Here is a 19,787-nt window from a genome sequence, read left to right on the forward strand (position 1 = left end):
GGGCTACGGATCGCACGCTCCTGCCCAGTCACAGCCTTGGTACAAACCAAGCTGGATTCTGGACAAAGGGGAGAGAGGAACAACACGGTAGTCATCAGAATCGTAGGGACGGTTGCCTACGATAGCCCTTCTGCTATGACAGATTTCACAAGAAGCTAAGGGGAGAAGACTGGTCGGGGTTAGGGGGTCACGGACAGGACAGGGACAGACTTTGCACTGAAAAACCCTTAGCAACCGTTGAAAAGATTTTCCATGAGAATATTGTGTTGAGGGACGCTTGGGTGGCTCAGTTGGTTGAGCCGCTGCCTTCAGCTCAGGTCATGATCCCAGCGTCCTGGGATCGAGTCCCACATCGGGCTCCTTGCTCCGCGGGGAGCCTGCTTCTCCCTCTGACTCTGCCTTCCACTCTGTCTGCCTGTGCTCGCTCTCGCTCGCTCTCTCTCTGACAAATAAATAAATGAAATCTTAAAAAAAAAAGAATATTGTGTTGAATTTTAGTATCACTAAATGACCAAGAAGATAACTGCTCTGAATGACATTATCTCAGCTATGTGATAGGATGCGGCACTTGCCTTCACGGCCTACTTTATCAGAATGCGAACAGTACATACAACTGAGTGTCTGACACTCCATCAACATGGTCCTAATGGTCCCCAATTATGGGAAACTTGATGTGTGGTACATATGAAGAAGGTTCTGCCTATTATTAATTCAGCTGAGATAAATGCATCTCAAAATCTTCAATAGCCAGTACATCAATTAAATATACTTACACAACTTGTTGCCTTCTTTGTCATAACCGTGGAGATAAATACCACCAATTTCCAATAACCATCTGGGAATGGAGGATTCAGTCAGGTCTAAAAAAGGATGAGTGGTTGTAACTTCGAGGCCTTTTAAAAAGAACACTTACAGTGGAAAGGTGATGTTATATAGTAGGTCTGATATTAAAAAAGATAAGCTCATTCAAATATCTGGAAAGAACCTCTGGCAATAAAAAAATGGTGTTTCTTACTAAGTAAACATATTACATAAAGACATGGATGAAAGAAATGAGAATAAAATCCATTTCCCGTGACACATCAGCTATTATTATGCGGACACATTCCCATGTCTTGGTTGTGTTTCACATAGTGACTTTCAACAAATACTATCACTATTGGACAATTTCAAGATGATGTGCTAGTAAATATTCACATTACAACCTCAGGATTGATTTAAAAATCACTTACGGTTTCTCTAGTAAAGTATTTTTCTACGAAGACTGATATCCAATAGAGTCTAACACATTTTATAATCTTGGGGCAAGTGGAAAATACTTTTAAAAAAAACGTTAGATCCTTTAGCAGGAGGAACAAAACAAGGGTCTGCCCAGTCTCTAGTGAGAAGACAGCAAGGCAGCAAATGCCAAGGCTTTTGTTTCATTCACCAGTAGTTCCCGGAGAACTTTCAAAGACTCTACCTTTCTGCACCACCCCTTTACCGTATCTTGGCCATGTGTCACTGGAAACTAGCAATTCCATATAAGGAAAAACTACTGTTGAGCTTTAAAGTTCATTCTCTAGTTCAATGATTTACATTTCTTTGCTTGATTAATAAATGTTTCACCATTTGTTGAAATGATCTATGGTTTTTATATTTTCAATCAAATTATCTCTTAAATACTCCCCTTCTCATGGATTCTTTCTCTAAGTATGAAGACTGGGGAGAGTATCTGCTCTGGATTTATTTGTTGACTTTTTTGTCTTAAGTCTCCAGACTCACTCACTCCAGGGTTTGTAACCCTCAAAGTCAAGAAATCCTTCTTTGTACTTCATCAAAACCAGTAGTTACTCTAGATTCCGCCTGTTAAATATTTAGGAAAGAGATAATGGGTAATCTTTCCTGTCAAGGGTTCTTCATATACTTGAAGACTATTAAAAAAAAAAAACACTTCCAAGATTTAAAACTCCCATTTTGGGGGAAAATGTCAATCTAGAATTGGGTCTTGAAATCAGTAAGTTAAGCAGAGGCTGCTGTAGGCATCCTTGGGGATAAGCCTGCTTTTTTAGGGACCCTGATTATTTTGTAATGCTCCAGGGGGCACCTATGAGCACAAGGAACTCTGGGGAGAGAGAAAGACATACGGCAACAACTGAAAAACAAAACAAGTAGAGATGATGCAGTCTTGCTATGGCTTAATGGTACTGAACTAAGCATGCACAGATTAGAGACTGCTCTGAGTGAAAGTCTGAATGTAGTTCTGCTCCCTGGTGATCTCATTTCCCTATGAATGGTATCACTTTGAAGATATTTGTAAGATGGTCCTTTCAAAGGGTTAGTGGGTTTTTATAAAACATTATATTTTGGTATTTATGACGATTACCAAGAATATCTGCAAACACGCTATTTGATAAATGTAAAGCTAACATTTATGCAAGGGACCATACACTGTCAAGGTTAAATTGAACGTCTTACCATTGACACACATTTCTTTCCTCCACTGAAAACTCTCATCAAGCATCTTCAGGGTTTCATCGACAATATTATGTCTCCAAACTAAGTAACTTTCAACCCAGTTATCATCTTGTTGTAGCCTTTCAACATCACGTGGATCATATTTATCTGGCTTATCTGGGGGGAAAACAGTAATAAACAGCCAGGTCAGATAAATTCTGCAGTGATCAGTAACACCAATGCGGGGAGAGAAAAATTCAGACAAGACAAAGTGAAGCTACAGAAGAGAGTTACTTGAAGGATGCAGTTCAGACGAAAATACAGTGTAAAGGACTGATGGGATTTCTAACTAACTGAGAGGAGAAGTCACCCAAGGATGGCAGGCTTACTTTGAATAAGCCACAGTAGAATTAAAACATAAGACCACAGTAAAATATTTTTTTAAATTTTTATTTGTTTAGGGGCTCCTGGGTGGCTCAGTGGGTTAAACCCTGTCTTCGGCTCAGGTCATGATCTCAGGGTCCTGGGATTGAGCCCTGCATCGGGCTCTCTGCTCAGCAGGGAGCCTGTTTTCCCCACTCTCTCTCTCTGCCTGCCTCTCTGCCTACTTGTGATCTCTATCAAATAAATTTAAAAATATTTAAAAAATCTTTTTATTTGTTTATTTGCGAGAGACAGAGTGAGCACGAGCATGAACATGGTGGAGGAGCAGAGGGAGAGGGAGAAGCAGACTTCCCACTGAGCTGGGAGTCCTACCATGTGGGGCTTGACTCTAGGACCAGGAGATCACAACCTGAGCCAAAGGCAGATACTTAACCATGTGAGCCACCACCCAGGCAGGCCAAGACCACAGTAGAATATTTTGTATGACCCTAACTAAAACTATAAACCAACATCTAGGAAGAATTGTGTTGCCTCAACTGGAAATCCTTACCTTGGTCCACAAAAAAAATGAAGTTTTATATGTAAAGAAAAAAGCTGTACTTAAGAAGAAATCTGTTTGGCAAAATCGTCTTAATTAAAAAAAAAAAAAGATTTATTTAATTATTTTAGGAGCAAGGAGCAGGGAGAGTCTTAAGCAGACTCTGCACTGAGCGCAGAGCCTGACCTGGGGCTCAATCTCATGACCTTGAACCAAAACCAAGAGTTGGAGGCTCAACTGAATGTGCCACCCAGGTGCCCCTGGCAAGGTCATTTTAAAAAAATGAAATATAAGCTTCTGTACAGCAAAGGAAATAGTCAACAAAACAAAGAGGCAACCCACGGAATGGGAGAAGATATTTGCAAATGACAGTACAGACAAAAGGTTGATATCCAGGATGTATAAAGAACTTCTCTAACTCAACACATACAAAACAGATAATCATATCAAAAAATGGGCAGAAGACATGAACAGACACTTCCCCAATGAAGACATACAAATGGCTATCAGACACATGAAAAAATGTTCATCATCACTAGCCCTCAGGGAGATTCAAATTAAAACCACATTGAGATACCACCTTACACCAGTTAGAATGGCCAAAATTAGCAGAAAACAACATGTGTTGGAGAGGATGTGGAGAAAGGGGAACCCTCTTACACTGTTGGTGGGAATGCAAGTTGGTGCAGCCACTTTGGAGAACGGTGTGGAGATTCCTCAAGAAATTAAAAATAGAGCTTCCCTATGACCCTGCCATTGCACTACTGGGTATTTACCCCAAAGATACAGATGTAGTGAAAAGAAGGGCCATCTGTACCCCAATGTTCATAGCAGCAATGGCCACGGTCACCAAACTGTGGAAAGAACCAAGATGCCCTTCAACGGACGAATGGATAAGGAAGATGTGGTCCATATACACTATGGAGTATTATGCCTCCATCAGAAAGGACGAATACCCAACTTTTGTAGCAACATGGACGGGACTGGAGGAGATTATGCTGAGTGAAATAAGTCAAGCAGAGAGAATCAATTATCATATGGTTTCACTTATTTGTGGAGCAAAACAAATAACATGGAGGACATGGGGAGATGGAGAGGAGAAGGGAGTTGGGGGAAATTGGAAGGGGAGGTGAACCATGAAAGACTATGGACTCTGAAAAACAACCTGAGGGTTTTGAAGGGGCAGGGGGTGGGAGGTTGGGGAAGCCAGGCGGTGGGTATTACGGAGGGCACGTATTGCATGGAGCACTGGGTGTGGTGCAAAAACAATGAATTCTGTTACGCTGAAAGGAAATTTAAAAAAAAAGAAAAGAAAAGAAAAGAAAAAAAAATGAAATACAAAATGGAAAACTGACCATGTGTGTAGCAGTTAATATTTCCCATAACTTATTGGAATAACTGTTTCCGAGAGTAATTTCTTATCTGCTTACACATAAGCTATGGTACTTGATACTCTTCTTTCCACATGTTGCTTTATTTTTCTGTAAGTGATCTTGGTTTTGTCACAAGCACCCCTGCACATCCAAATTCTACCATTATGTAAGACTTATTTCAAATGCTTCCTCTTCCACAAAAATTCCCCTCAGCCCAGAAGGAATTCCTTCCCTCCTGTGACCAGCTACAGGACATAAACTAAGCCTTTCTTAAGGCACTTCACGTGTCTTCCCTTCAATCAGAGTGCCCGAACTTCCCATGTAGGGACAATGTGTAACAGCACAGCCTACATACAATGTAGGATTCCTTCAATGCAGGTTATACTAGTGCCAGTGAAAAGGCTTGCAGGATCACTGAATCTAATCCTTCTCTATTTTCATTTTCTCAGTTAATGCTACCCTCCCAGGGGCCCAAGTGGGAACTTTAGAAAATTCCCTGGCTCCTTTCTCTCTCTCTCTCTCTTTTTTTTTTTTTTTTTGGCATCTTGTTAGATGCCAAGTTTTATAGATTTTATCTCCTATTTGCTCTGCCTTATTTCAAGCCATCAGAGATAACAGCCAACAAGACAGGAAAATAGAAACTGCAAAGATACCTCATTGAGCCTCAATTTCCTTATCTTTAAACTGCTTTAGATAATCACAGGGCTGTGTGAAGATCAGATGAAAATGTATATATGGAAGATATATATGAAAGTACTTGGAAGTTTAAAGCATCATCAAATAAAAGATTAAACCATGAATCGTGCATCTGGTATTGTGTTACCTTGGATATCTGGGCTCTAATTTCTAATCTATATGATGACTGATTCTATAGCAGGTAAACCCTGGAAAATGTTTTTCGGCTCTGTTCCTCAAAAGTACATATGCAAAGTACAAATTTTCTTTAATTTCTAAACAGGAGTTGGATAGGAACGAGCGGACACTGTTTCCCATCAGGAGGCCCCTGAGAGCACCTGAGCCCCAGGAAAGCACCTCCAGTCCGGCCACTCTCCGCTCCGCCGATACAGCGCTGTCCTTGGGACTTACAGGCTAGACTCCCTCATTTTCAAGAACATTTTTGCCAAATGCCAAAGTCTGAATAAGCGCAGTTTGCTGGCTACGAAGAACGTGACTAATTCAGTTGGCGATTCAAGCACACAGAAGTATTTCATGTGTACGGCCCGATTCTGTCACACAGAACATTCAAAGGACATGTAATAAAGGGTCAAGGTTTAAAAAAATTTACTGCTTCATCAGGGGCTTTCTAAAATAAAACAGGCTTCTTTTTTTGTTGTTTTAAACTGAGAGTGGCCACAGTGAAGACTACTATGACCACTGGCCTTGATTTGGGCTGATGAGCTGGCAGCTTTGCCCATCCTGGTTTCTGATCAGCTCAAACATCAGCATTATTAAAAAAAAAAAGGCAAATGGCTTCTTAGCATTATTATAAAAATAGTTTTGACCTCACGGGCTCCTGCAGAATCCTGGGCAACCCCCAGGGTCCAAAGACGAAACTCAGAACAACTTACCTAGAACAAGGTATGGCAAGTGGCAAAAAATAAATATTAGCCATAGTAAGACGAACAAACCATGACTGTTGTTACTATCATTATAACCACTGCTGGTATTACCGCTAGGGATACCATAAGAGACAGTGCCTGTTACTACGAAATGTAAAGCGAACTGCTTTTGGATAGCTTTTAGGGATGCAAGTCTTTGAAATTAGAAATCTCCATTTGTATCAAAATGACTACTTACTGTTAATGTCAGGACCTGTGCTTATATATGAAATGCCTGTTCAACATTTACCCCTCTACACAGAGACAGGGAAAGAGAGAGCGGGAAAAAGACAGAGGAGAGGATTGGAGAGGAGTGTGTATGGTGGTGGGGAGGGAGGGAGGCAGGAAGAAGTCAGGACAGAGAGGAGGGCTGAAGGGGGGAGAGGAGGGGCAGAGGGGAGGAGAGAGGGGAGAAAGGGACAGAGACAGAGACAGAGACAGAGACAGAGAGAGTCAACTGAACATTCCAGGAAAGGAAAGCTTGGCCAACGAAAACACAATTTGCTGCTTTCAAGTACGGCCCCCAGGCAACCCTCAAAAGTGTGAGGTGGTTTTCAGAAAACCGGTCCTCTGGTAAATGCAGATATCATAGGAATAAACTAAAGAGGTACACGTGAAAGGTAACCAGAGCTTTCAAACACACATTTGTGCACGTACACCTCTGCCCTTCCCACCTACTCAAGAAATCACTTTGAAAGACTTTACCTCTCCAATAATTAAAGCGTAAAAACGAGGACGGGATCAGGTATTTATGTGCCTACATTCTCTTTATAAATGTTTTTTTTTTAAATTTTTAAGATTATTTATTTATTTGAGAGAGAGACAGTGAGAGAGATCATGAGTGAAGAGAAGGTCAGAGAGAAAAGCAGACTCCCCGTGGAGCTGGGAGCCCGATGTGGGACTCGATCCCGGGACTCCAAGATCATGACCTGAGCCGAAGGCAGTCGTCCAACCAACTGAGCCACCCAGGCGTCCCTGTGCCTACATTCTCTTAATACCTTATCCTCACTACTTTTGTCTTGCGGAAAACCAGTGAAAACTTCATCGCAAACCAACATTAATCTCAAGTAATGGCTTTTTTTAAAAGATTTTATTTATTTTTTAAAAATTTTTATTTCTTTTCAGCATAACAGTATTCATTGTTTTTGCACCACACCCAGTGCTCCATGCAATCCGTGCCCTCCCTAATACCCATCACCTGGTTCCCCCAACCTCCCACACCCCGCCCCTTCAAGACCCTCAGGTTGTTTTTCAGAGTCCACAGTCTCTCACGGTTCCCCTCCCCTTTCAATTTCCCTCAACTCCCTTCTCCTCTCCATCTCCCCTTGTCCTCCATGCTATTTGTTATGCTCCACAATCAAGTAATGGCTTTTTAAGCCTGAACTTTGCAGCTCTCCCAAAGAGCTCAACGCTCATTTTGGCCACTCCTTTGTAAGAAACCTTAATGGTTCACTTATGGTTCACTGTGTCTTTCCATTATTTATTTCTTATATGAATTTTGCTGTGTAGATAGGTCCTATACTTATACAGTGGATCACCACCAAACAAGTTTAGAATTTGACAGAGAAAGAACTAAAGATAAATGGCAATGGAGGCTGAGCTCTCAGAAAGACAGTACTACATGTTTCAGGGTAAAGATGACTTCTCTTTCTCAGCTTCTCATCTCTTTTGTGTGTATGCGCGCACGCACGCACGCACAGAAACACACACACCCTCACTTGCACCCCTTCATACTGTTTCTCACATATACACTCCAAAAACTTTTTAAGGTTTGCAGGATAAATACAGTTTTTATTTGTAAAATGGTGAATTTTACTATTAACTTTTTCTTCCCCATATTTGTCGGCTGGTGAAATTACCGACAGGTCAGAACTGTATTTTAAAGGTAATGAATATGAAAAAACGTCTAGCCAAATTCAGGATATGGGGCAGAGTGATGGAATCAGAAGACCCATGCTACTATCTACAGGGACTGAGCAAGTCACTCTAGGCCTGATTCTCTTCTCTGTAAAATGAAGATAAGGTCTGCCTACCCGTAGCCTTATGAAGATCAAGAACATTCTGAAAATTTTAAATACTATATAAATGAATTTTCATTAACATAAGGTAGAATGCTATCCATGAATGTAAGATTAAATTCTAATTGACCTACTAATCCGTTGAGAAAATCTTAGAAGTATACTGTAGTTATAAATGTGCCTAAATCAAATTCAGATCAAGTTTGGAAAAAGTACAGAAGTATTCTGATAATGAAAACTAGAGAACAGTTCCTAACTAGACAATGTAGTGATGTTCAAAAGCAGCAAATATACAACTGTCAAACATTATAGTAATTTAAAACCTCCTAAACCCTTTTATTTCTCCAGGACTTTGAGCACTGATCCACTTCAAGTCCTGGCAGGGCCCTGGAAGAGCATCTGTACCGGCTGGACCGTATTACTGTCAGGAGTGATCAGGCTGAAATAAGGAAACATTCCCTTAAGGACATCCTTAAGGGAATGGTAGTAGGCCACAACCTACCCTAAACCTCCACTTTCCTGTGAAGTCATCTGGTGAAAGAGTAAGAGTTAGGTGCTCTTTTGAGATGGGATAAAGCCACTAGGCTACAGCAGTGATTCTCGAACTTGAGCACCTGTTAAAATCACCAGGAGGGCTTGTTTAAAAGGGGATTACACAACCCCACTTCCAGAGTGCTTAATTCATGGATGGGAACCAAAAATCTGCATTTGTGACAAGCTCCTACAGGATGTTGATGGGTGCTGGTCCAGGGATCATACTTAGAGATCCACCGGTCTATTACAGGTGTTGAAAAACTTTCCGCAAGGGGCCAGATGGTAAATATCTAAATATCTTAGACTTTGAAGGCAAAGATGGCTGCCGTTGTTGAGTCTTCTTTTTTTTAAGTCATCCTTTAAAAATACAAAAACCATTCTTAGTACAAGGGCTGTACAAGAAGAAAACTTTGCTGACCTATGATTTGTTTAGAGAAGGGAGGTGCTTTCTATCTTAGATGATATGTATCTCCATTTACTTATACAGGTCTTCTTTCAATGTTCTTTAGAAACACAACTGTCTTGATAAAAGAAAAAAAATGTTGTAAATTTCTTCTATTAGATTGAAGCAGTTTAGAGATTGTGTTGGTATATGAGCCAATAATAACATGAGTGACTAACCTTATACCTCTTATTTTCCTTGCCATATTGGTAACTAGGTTATTTTATATACTGTGGGAGGCTGCAATAAGGCTTGAGACAAGGACCAAACCAGGCCCTGACTTGTGCCTCCTTTAAAGTCCGAATAACCTAACAAAAGGTTTAGGACGGGAAAAGTTGAGTAGCACTGAGAAAGGGTCTGTGCTATGTGTTGTGCGCTCGCCTACGTGACTTCCCACATGCTTGTTAAATGAGAACAATTCGGTTGGGGTCAAAAGTTCATTGCTGGTCCTTGCTGCCCTAGTACAGCCCATAAATTACTTTCAGGTTTGCTGTATCAATACAGAACAATTGTACTGGCATCAGCTGTTTGGCATCACAGGTCTGCTTATAGTTAAATGTGAAACTTATTATGGGAACTCGTGGTTGTTTAACTAGACATAGGTGTATTGCTTCTCCTATCACTATATATACAGCCTTAATGCTTTGAATAAACTTAGCACTGTTGGACATCCTCCTCAGTGCTCCTCCTGCCCCCATCTCTTTGCTTCTCGAGTTCTTTCCTTCATCCTCTTACCCTCACGTTCCTGGTCGATTTGTCGCACCAGCTGCGACAATATACTGTAGAATTTTAGAAATGATAGTGGAGATCACTGTCTTTCCCTTGACTTTATGGGAGTTATTTTGAAGTTTCAGTTAGACATACCATTTGTTGTAAGTTTTTAGAAGATCTACTTAGAGCAAAGAAAGTTTTCCTTGTTTGCGCCAAGTTTTGTTTGCTTTGCACAACATTGAATTATAGCCAGTGTGGTTTCCTCATTGAAATAAAAGCTTTTCCTCATTTAATTTTGTTAATGCATATATATTTCTATTTGCTCAATTAAGTATAGAAAAAAGAGAAAACAAATATGGTTAGCTAAAGAGAAAAGAGAAGGGGCAGAAGAGGCACATGAGATGAAAGACTTCTCAGTGTTTACTTTTTGTATGTGGCTTTGATTGTTGAATCAGACCCATTCAGAAATGTCATTGAGAAGCATGTTATCAAGGTAGTAAGCTCCTCTGCTACATTTTCTGATTATCATTTTTGTGTCCTGGGACTAGCCAACTGCCTGGGCCTTATTTGTGTGCACGTCTTTCTGCAACAGGGACAGTGGTAGGGACCTATGGCTGCCGACTCAGCCTCTTTAATGGTTACTGATCCAAGTAGGCTTTTTACTTCTCATTGAGACAATGTGAGATGATTTTTCTCTTCTCCATTAAGTTTTCCACTTAATCTAAGCTTTATAACTTACTGTGATAAAGCTGGTGATTGTATTCTTTTATGATTTTTATAATCTCTACCACATCTTTAATTATGTCTGCTTTTTTGTTCCTTGTGTCTTTGCGTTTTTCCTTTGCACTTAATCAGTCATCCTAGGCTTGTCTGTTTTACTAGTTCTTTCAAAAAACCAGTTTATGTTTATTACATTGAGTAGCTTCTTTCCTATATCATGAATACCCGCTCCTATTTGTTTCCTTCTACTTTCTCTGTATTTACTTATGTTCATTTTGCAGCTCCTTGAATTCAATCTCTAGCTGATTTTAATTTGGGCCTTGTTTTCTAATCAACAAATGTTAAACCACAGATATTCTCTTGCTCAGCTTTAACGAGTAATTTCCATTGTGATATCCTCTTTAACCCAATTGTTATTTAGCAGAGCTAAGAATTACACACAATACAAGGAAGTTGTTAACCTGTGGCTTATTCAGAGGTGTGTTATTTTAGTTTCCTAACATTTGATTTAAGTACCTGGTTGACTTGTTTTTGTTTTTGTTTTTTGGTGCCAAAACTCGGGATTGTGACTTTAATATGGTTGCTTAATGGTGTGAAAACATGTTTGTATGATGTAGCTGCTCTGGAATTTCTGAGACTTCTTTTATGACTTAATAATGTGGTGTAAGTTTGCAAAAGCTCCAAGAGCACAAATATATTTTCTAAAGTATATATATTCCCAATTTGTTGAGAAGGGACTATACATTCATATATATATATATCTTTGATCAACTCTGTTCATTGTGTTAGAATCTAAAATCTTGGGAAGCCTGGTTGGTTCAGTCGTAGAGCAGGAGACTCTTGATCTCAGGGTCCTGAGTCTGAGCCCTATGTTGGGGGTGGAGTTTACTTAACAAAACAAAATTTTAAGGATCTCTTGCCTGCTTGCTCTATCTATTTCTGAAAGAGGTTTGTTAAAATCCTCAACATGTTTGTGTACTTCTGGAATTTCTCTCATAATTTTGGGAGCTTTTGCTTTATATATGTGAAGGCTATACTGTGAGATACTTATGTTGTTAGTTCTAAATGTTATACCTTTTCAGAGTTCCATTAATCAACAGGAGAATTCCTTTTTTTTTTTTTTAAAGATTTTTTATTTATTTGAGAGAGAGACAGTGAAAGAGAGCATGAGCGAGGAGAAGGTCAGAGAGCGAAGCAAACTCCCCATGGAGCTGGGAGCCGGATGTGGGAATCGATCCTGGGACTCCGGGATCTTGACCTGAGCCGAAGCCAGTTGTCCAACCAACTGAGCCACCCAGGCGTCCCGGAGAATTCCTTTTAAAATGTACTGTTTTTCGCTCTAAATATTTTGTCTAACAAAAGTGCAGCCAAGATATTTATCACTTTTGGTTAGTACACTTTGTTTTGTACACTTTTTTCCATCTCCTTATTTTCAACCTTTCTACATTAGTGTCTTGTAGGTAGAATGCAATTAAGATTTTTAAAAATCTGTTCTGTTAATAAGTATTAAATTTGTCCATATTTATGGTAAACTCAATCCCAGGATTCTGGGATTATGACGTCAGCTGAAGGCAGATACTTAACTGACTGAGCCCCCTAAGTGCTCCCATCTGTTTTGTTTCTTAAATTCCATATATGAGCGAAATCATATGATATTTATCTTTGACTTATTTCACTCAGCACAATACACTCTAGTTGCATCCACATTGTAGTAAATGGCAAGATTTCATTCTTTTTGATGGTGGAGTAATATTCCATTGTATTTAAATAACACTTCACTAAATACAAGCTGATATCCTAACAAGTGACAGTATACTAGTGACAGACTCTTTAAAGTTGCATATCTCAGTTAACATTCAGGATGAACATATATGAAGAATAGGTATCAACAATTTAAAGAGGTAAGTAAAAAAAATATTTGCCAGGCACTGATAAAAGTCATTACTGAGAATAAAGATTCAAAAATAAGCAGGTCTATCAATTCTCTATCCCATCACCAATTTACCACTCAAGTCACCATGTAAAGTTACAATCTTACACGAATGGATAAAGAAGATGTGGTATATATACACAACAGAATACTATTCAACCATCAAAAAGAAAATCTTACCATCTGCAATGTCATGGAGGAAATAGAGGGTATTATGCTAAGCAAAATAAGTCAATCAGGGAAAGACAATGATCACATGATCTCACTCAACTGTGGAATTATAATCATAGGAAACAAATGAGGGTTGCTGGAGGGGAGGGGGTAAATAGGGTACCCAGGTGATGTGATAAGCACTGGGTATCATACTGACAGATCACTGAACTCTACCTCTGAAACTAATAATACACTCTATGTTAAGTAATGGAATTTAAATAAAAAATAAAATATAGTATCAAAAAGTTATAACCTTATAGTCTCTATGACAGAGGGCTGGTATTTTTAGATAGGTAAAAAAGGACAAAAATTGATAAACTCCTAAAATCTCTTCCTCTTGCTCTGATCATGACAACTTTAAAAGGTTAACTGTGAGAATGCTAAAGATGGAAGAAAATTTAAGAAAATGCAAGTGTCTGTTGACCTATCTTTTAAAGGCTTCCACTATTGGGGGATAGTACATAACTCATTAGCTTTGAGGACTAATTTACGATCTCCCACTATAGGCTAGCTCAAAATGGAGACAGGTATTGCAGATACAAAGAGGAATAAAGCCTGAGTGGATCCAGAGAACTTATGTAAAACATTCAATAGTGTAGTTACACTTTAAATGTCATTTTCCTTTATCACTTTTGGTTAGTACACTTTATTTTGTACACTTTTTTCCATATCCTTATTTTCAACCTTTCTACATTACTGTCTTGAAGGTAGAATGAAATTAAGATTTTTAAAAATATATTCTTCCTCTCCAGAGAGGGCAGTTGATAAGGACAATCCCCGTTTTATGCACCCTTTACCTACAGAGGTTCCCTCCCATCACTGCTAATCATCCTGTCCCTGAAATTCTCTGAGATCATCCTGGTTCTTGTACTTCTCTAATCACTTTGTCTCCTCCATCCTAATAAAATGAAGGCACTCTTCAAGGTTAATTGCTTAATGGGGAAAAAAAGAAGGAAGACAGAAGAAAGACATTAAAGAATAACCTAAAGGTTATATTTCAGATGAAACAATATTATGATCCCAGATACAAGATCCAAAACTCAAGAAGGGATGGTAAATAAAGTTACTAGTAACTATATGGTAAGTAGACAAACACATATAAAACCATAAGAAATGGGGGTAGAGGTGACCATGGAGAATAGGTCAGAACTACACAATGACTATTTTTCATGGAGTAGAAAAGAGGAAACACTCTTAACTCATTTTATGAAGACTGCATGATCTTAATGTCAAAGTTGCACAAGAGAAGTATAAGAAAGGAAAATTACACGTTAATTTATGAATACAGATGTAAAACTCCTAGATAAAATGTCAGCTAACTGAAAACAACAATGTATTGTAAAAACCTGATTAATAGAGGCTGCCATATTAACAGATTAAAAAAGAAAAAAAAAACAAGTGAATGTCTCATCAGATACAATAAATGTGTTCAACAGATGAAGAAAATACATTTAGTAAATAAAATTCAACCATCAGTAGCGATGGGAACAAAACAATAAACAAAAACCCAAACGAACAAACCATAAGTAGATGGAAACTTCTTCATTTTCATAAAGGATATCTACAGAGATTATACTTGATGGTGACATGTTTGGGGCTATCTTTCTAAGATCAGGAACAAAACAAGTAGGCTTTTCTTACTGCTTCAATTCAACAGTGTTCTAAAGTCCAGCCAGTATAAAGTAAAAGCATTTAAAGTTGTAAGAACTGGGAAGATAGAAAATGTCATTATTTCAAGCTGATGTCCGTACCTGCAGAGAAATTCCAAACTAATCTAGAGATAAATTGTCAAAATTAGTAAGAGCTGGTAAGGTTTTTGATTCAATATTAATGTAAAAGAGTCAAATGTACTTTGTTAACCATGAACAATCAGAAAATAATTTCTGAACAGATACCATTTAAACCACCACAAAAATAAAACATGTAAGTACCTGGGAATTAATTTAACAAAAATGAGTTAAACTCTATGGAGAAAACTATAAATCTTTCTATAAGAAAGAGTTTAGCAAGATATCCCAGATTCTTGGTTAGGAAGACACAGCCCTGATGATGTCAAGCCTCCCAGAAGTCGTCTTCTAATTTAATACAATTCCATTCAAAATTCCAACAACAGCTGGTTTTTTTGCAGAACCATAAGAAGCTGATCCTGTAATTTATATGGAGGAACAAGAGGCCAATAGCCTGTTGAAGGAGTGATTTTCACGGAAGCAGAAGCCAAATGGCCCATAAAGATATGAAGAAATGCTCAGTCTCGCTGGTACTCAAAGCAACGCAAATTAAAACCATAATGAGTTATCCCTACACTTTAATCAGATGGGCAAAAATTAAAAAAAAAAAAAAAAAGAAACACCACCACCACCACCAAATTTTAGAGTGTGGAAAAACAAGGACCACTGGTTAAAATGAAAGCTGGAATAATCACTTTGGGAACCAGTTCAGCATTACCTAGTAAAGTTGAACATGTGCCTCATCAATGACCCACACATTTCACTGTTGGGTGCAAACCCTAGAGCAGCAGTCCTCAAAACTTCTTGTTCTCAGGACCCCTTTTACACTCTTAAAAATAACTGAAGACTCCAAAGGGTTTTTGTTTGTTTATATGGGTTATATTTACCAGTAGTTATTCTATTGGGTATTGGAACTGAGAAAAGTTTTAAACATGAGAACACATAAGCACATATCCTAATGGCTGTCAGAGCAATGACATCACCACATGACATGCAACCTCTGGAAAACGCTATTGTATGCTTGTGAGAGAATGACAGTGAAAAAGGAAAATGATGCTTTGGTGTTATAAAAGTTGTTTTGACAGCTCAAGCTCCTTGAAATGGTATGAAGGAACTACAGTTCCTGGACCAACTTTGAGAACCACTGCCCTAGAGGAAGTCTAGGCACCAGACATGTTTAAAAATGTTTGTAGCTGCACTGCACATAATAGCAAAGCCTAGAAACAACCCCAAATTCACCAGCCAATATTTTCATTCCATGCACTACTATGCAGCTATCAAAAGCAATCAATTATACTTACGTTAGACAATACAAATGACTCTTGAGTAGCAGAATCAAGTCATGGAAAATACATTCAGCTTTTTTTTTTAAGATTTTATTTATTTGACAGAGAGATCACAAGTAGGCAGAGAGGCAGACAGAGAGGGGGGGGGAAGCAGGCTCCCTGCTGAGCAGAGAGCCCGATGTGGGGCTCGATCCCAGGACCCTGAGACCACGACCTGAGCTGAAGGCAGAGGCTTAACCCACTGAGCCACCCAGGCACCCCAGCTTTTTTTTTTTTTAAAGATTTCATTTATTTATTTGAGAGAGAGAGATCATAAGCAGGCAGAGAGGCAGGCAGAGATACAGAGGGGGAAGCAGACTTCCTGCTGAGCAGAGAGCTTGATGCAGGGCTCCATCCTAGGATCCTGAGACCATGACCTGAGCCGAAAGCAGAGGCTTAACCCACTGAGCCATCCAGGTGCTCCTACATTCAGCTTTCACTTAAAGTTCAAAAACAGCTAAACTTAATAAAGTACTGGTGAAGAATACATCATAGACAGTAAAGCTAATGAAAAGCAAGAGAATGAGTAACACCAAATGCAGGATACAAATGCTCCTGAATGGCAGTGTTAAGTACATGGGTGTTCACTTTATTAATATTTCATATAATCTGTACTTAAAAGATATTTCAAATTGTAAAAAATAATAAACCAAGAAAAAACAAAAATTAAAAGGAAATTATCAAATGAGAGAAAATTATTTAATGGCAATGAAAGAAACCACAAAGGAATGAGTAGTTTTGAATAAATTGGAAACATGAAAAAACTTTCAAGACATGTCTCCAAAGGCAAAGGAAACAAAAGCATAAATGAACTTTTGGGACTTCATCAAGATCAAAAGCTTCTGCACAGCAAACGACAGTCAACAAAACAAAGAGGCAACCCACAGAATGGGAAGGGATATCTGCAAATGACACTACAGACAAAGGGCTGATATTCAAGATCTATATAGAACTTCTCAAACTCAACACCCAAAAAACAGATAATCATGTCAAAAATGGGCAAAAGACATGAACAGACACTTCTCCAATGAAGATAAACAAATGGCTAACAGACACACGAAAAAATGTTCATAATCATTAGCCGTCAGAGAGATTCAAATCAAAACCACACTGAGATGCCACCTTACACCAGGCATTAGAATGGCAAAGATGAACAAGGCAGGAAACAACAAATGTTGGAGAGGATGTGGAGAAAGAAAAACCCTCTTACACTGTTGGTGAGAATGCAAGTCGTTGCAGCCACTTTGGAAAACAGTGTGGAGATTCTTCAAAAAAATAAAAACAGAGCTACCCTATGACCCTGCAATTGCACTACTGGGTAATCTACCCCAAAGATGCAGATAGAGTGAAAAGAAGGGCCATATGTACCCCAGTGTTCATAGCAGCAATGTCCACAATAGCCAAACTGTGGAAAGAGCTGAGATGCCCTTCAACAGATGAATGGATAAAGAATATATGGTCCATATATACAATGAAATATTACTCAGTCATCAGAAAGAATGAATACCCAATTTTTGTATCAACATGATGGGACTGGAGGAGATATGCTGAGTGAAATAAGAAGAGAAAAGTCAATGATCATATGGTTTGACTTATTTGTGGAACATAAGGAATAACATGGAGGACTTTAGGAGAAGGAAAGGAAAAGTGAATTGGGCGAAATTGGAGGGAGAGACAAAGCATGACTGTGGACTCTGAGAAACAAACTGAGGGTTTTAGAGGGGAGGGGAGTGGGGTGATGGGTGAGCCCGGTGATGGGTATTAAGGAGGGTACGGATTGCATGGAGCACTGGGTGTTGTACATAAACAATGAATCTTGGAACACTGCACTGAAAACTAATGATGTATTTTACAGTGATTAACATCACACAATAAAAAAAATTTTTAGAAATGAAAAAAGTGAAAGTGACATAGATAAGAAAAGCCCAAACCAATTTAAAAAGCCATAGTAATGAAAAAAAAATGTGAACTACAAACCGATGTAAGTATCTGAAAAGAAATTTACTCTCACTAGCAACCAGGATGCAAACTAAAACAAAGAACCATCAGTTAAGGAGTAATGACACCGCACGTGGGTAAGGCTGTGGTAAGACTAACACTATCACATGTGCTGGTGGGAATGAAGCTTGGTGCAACTTCTGGGGAAAAAAAGGTAGCACATACATGAAGTGTCTTAAAAATATTCTTACTCTTGAAACCAATAATTCTGGTTCTAGACATGAATCTTAAGGAAACTGAACTACTGCACAAAAAACTGGAAGGAATATAAATATCCAAATAGGAAGTATTTAAAAGAAAATGCTCTTTTTACAGAGCTGAGTATTAAACAGTAATGTAAAAACACTATTTACTTCATCAATCTAGGGAAAATAAACTTGATCATGTCAAGTATAAAATGCAAGCCCTAAAATTATATACACGATAGTCTTTTAAGTACTTTTTAACATACAGGGAAAAAAACATATAGAGGGCACCTGGGGGCTCAGTTGGTTAAGTGTCCCAGCTGGATGTCAACTCAGGTCTCAGTCACAAGATCGTGAGTTCAAGCCCCCTGCTGGGCTGAATGCTGGGTGTGGAGCCCATTAAGAATAAAACCAAAAACCAAATGGAAAAAAAAAATGCCTCCATTGTTAGCAGAGCTATCTCTGGATGGTTAGCTTATGGGAGACTTTTCTGGCTTTTCTGGTATCATCCAAATTTATTCAAATGAATTCATACACTTGTAAAGTCAAGAAACAAACCTAAAATAAGAAAACACACCAATCCCTCAACTGCTCTCCAAACTCACTGAAGTACAAACATCGTTTTTATTCAAAGCTCTCTACACTGCATTCCCACTGTTTTCAGCAGGTGTGCTTACCCTCCTCTTAGAGCTCATCAAAGCGGACTTCCCATGGCTTCCTGAACATGCCCTGTACCTGCTCACTACAGCGCCTTAGCTCAGACTTTTTGATCCATCTGGATCACATTCTCTACCTTCCCAAGTTCTACCATTTTCCAAAGTTCCACCTTTTCTGTTTTCTCACTTGGTGCTAACCCAATCACCCCAACCACGTGTGATTTTTTTCCTTGTCTTTGACTTCTACAAAAATGATTTTAGCACTTATTCCTCTTGATACAATTTTTCTGAATTCTAACAGTTAGCTCTGTCTTAATGCCTCTACTAGAGTGTAGTAGTTCAGGAAGGGGCTCTATCCTTCTTCAGTTCTTTCTCTAGTAAGGACACACTACTTTCAGAATTAAGCACATAATGAGTATTTGAGGAACCAAATAAATTACTGTCACAAGGGAGTAGTCTCTTGCCTTGGCCACCAGAAGGAGGAAGAGAGAATGGGAAATGTTTCTCATTTGAGACTCAGCATGGAATTTCTCACAGAAACAGTGAGGAAAAAAGGACCACTTGTAATGCATAAAACAATTATGAACTTTTATTCTTTCTGACAGCTACAAATCTATCCATAATTGGCAACTTAATTCCTATGGAAACAAAAATGTGCTTGGAATTCCCAAGTACCTACCTCCAAAAGAGTTTCTGGAGTATAGCTAGTGCTTAAAGTGATGTATTTGCAGATAATATTTTCTTTTAGGAAAAACGTCATGTTTGTTTGCTTAAGTCAGCCTTAAGTGTCTTTTGAAACAAAATATTGTTAGTGACAACAGAAAGGGTGAAATGAAAGAGGAATCAGGAAAGTGCAGGTTCTCTAAGCACTTGAGTCAATTTCTAAAAAGTAAACTTGAAAGGGTGAATACAGGCAGACCAAAAATCCCTTTTTACCCCTTGCCTACTTTACCTGATGCAGTATCTCAGGAAACAAGGTAGACAAGTCTTTGCAGGTTT

General features: G+C 38.8%; 1 protein-coding gene across 1 annotated transcript in view; it reads right to left on the reverse strand.

The window, feature by feature from the left end:
- The window catches only part of MOSPD2 (motile sperm domain containing 2), a 61,976-nt gene that overhangs the window by 38,941 nt on the left and 3,248 nt on the right, over positions 1 to 19,787 (reverse strand). The window contains exons 3-4 of the mRNA XM_082717021.1: positions 2,458 to 2,613; positions 774 to 860 (exon numbers count right to left, since the gene is read on the reverse strand). Of these exons, the coding sequence (XP_082573147.1) occupies positions 774 to 860; positions 2,458 to 2,613 (243 nt within the window). The remainder of the gene's footprint in view (positions 1 to 773; positions 861 to 2,457; positions 2,614 to 19,787) is intronic.

The sequence above is a fragment of the Mustela nivalis genome, assembly GCF_964662115.1.
Source record: "Mustela nivalis genome assembly, chromosome: X".
Taxonomy (NCBI): Eukaryota; Metazoa; Chordata; class Mammalia; order Carnivora; family Mustelidae; genus Mustela; species Mustela nivalis.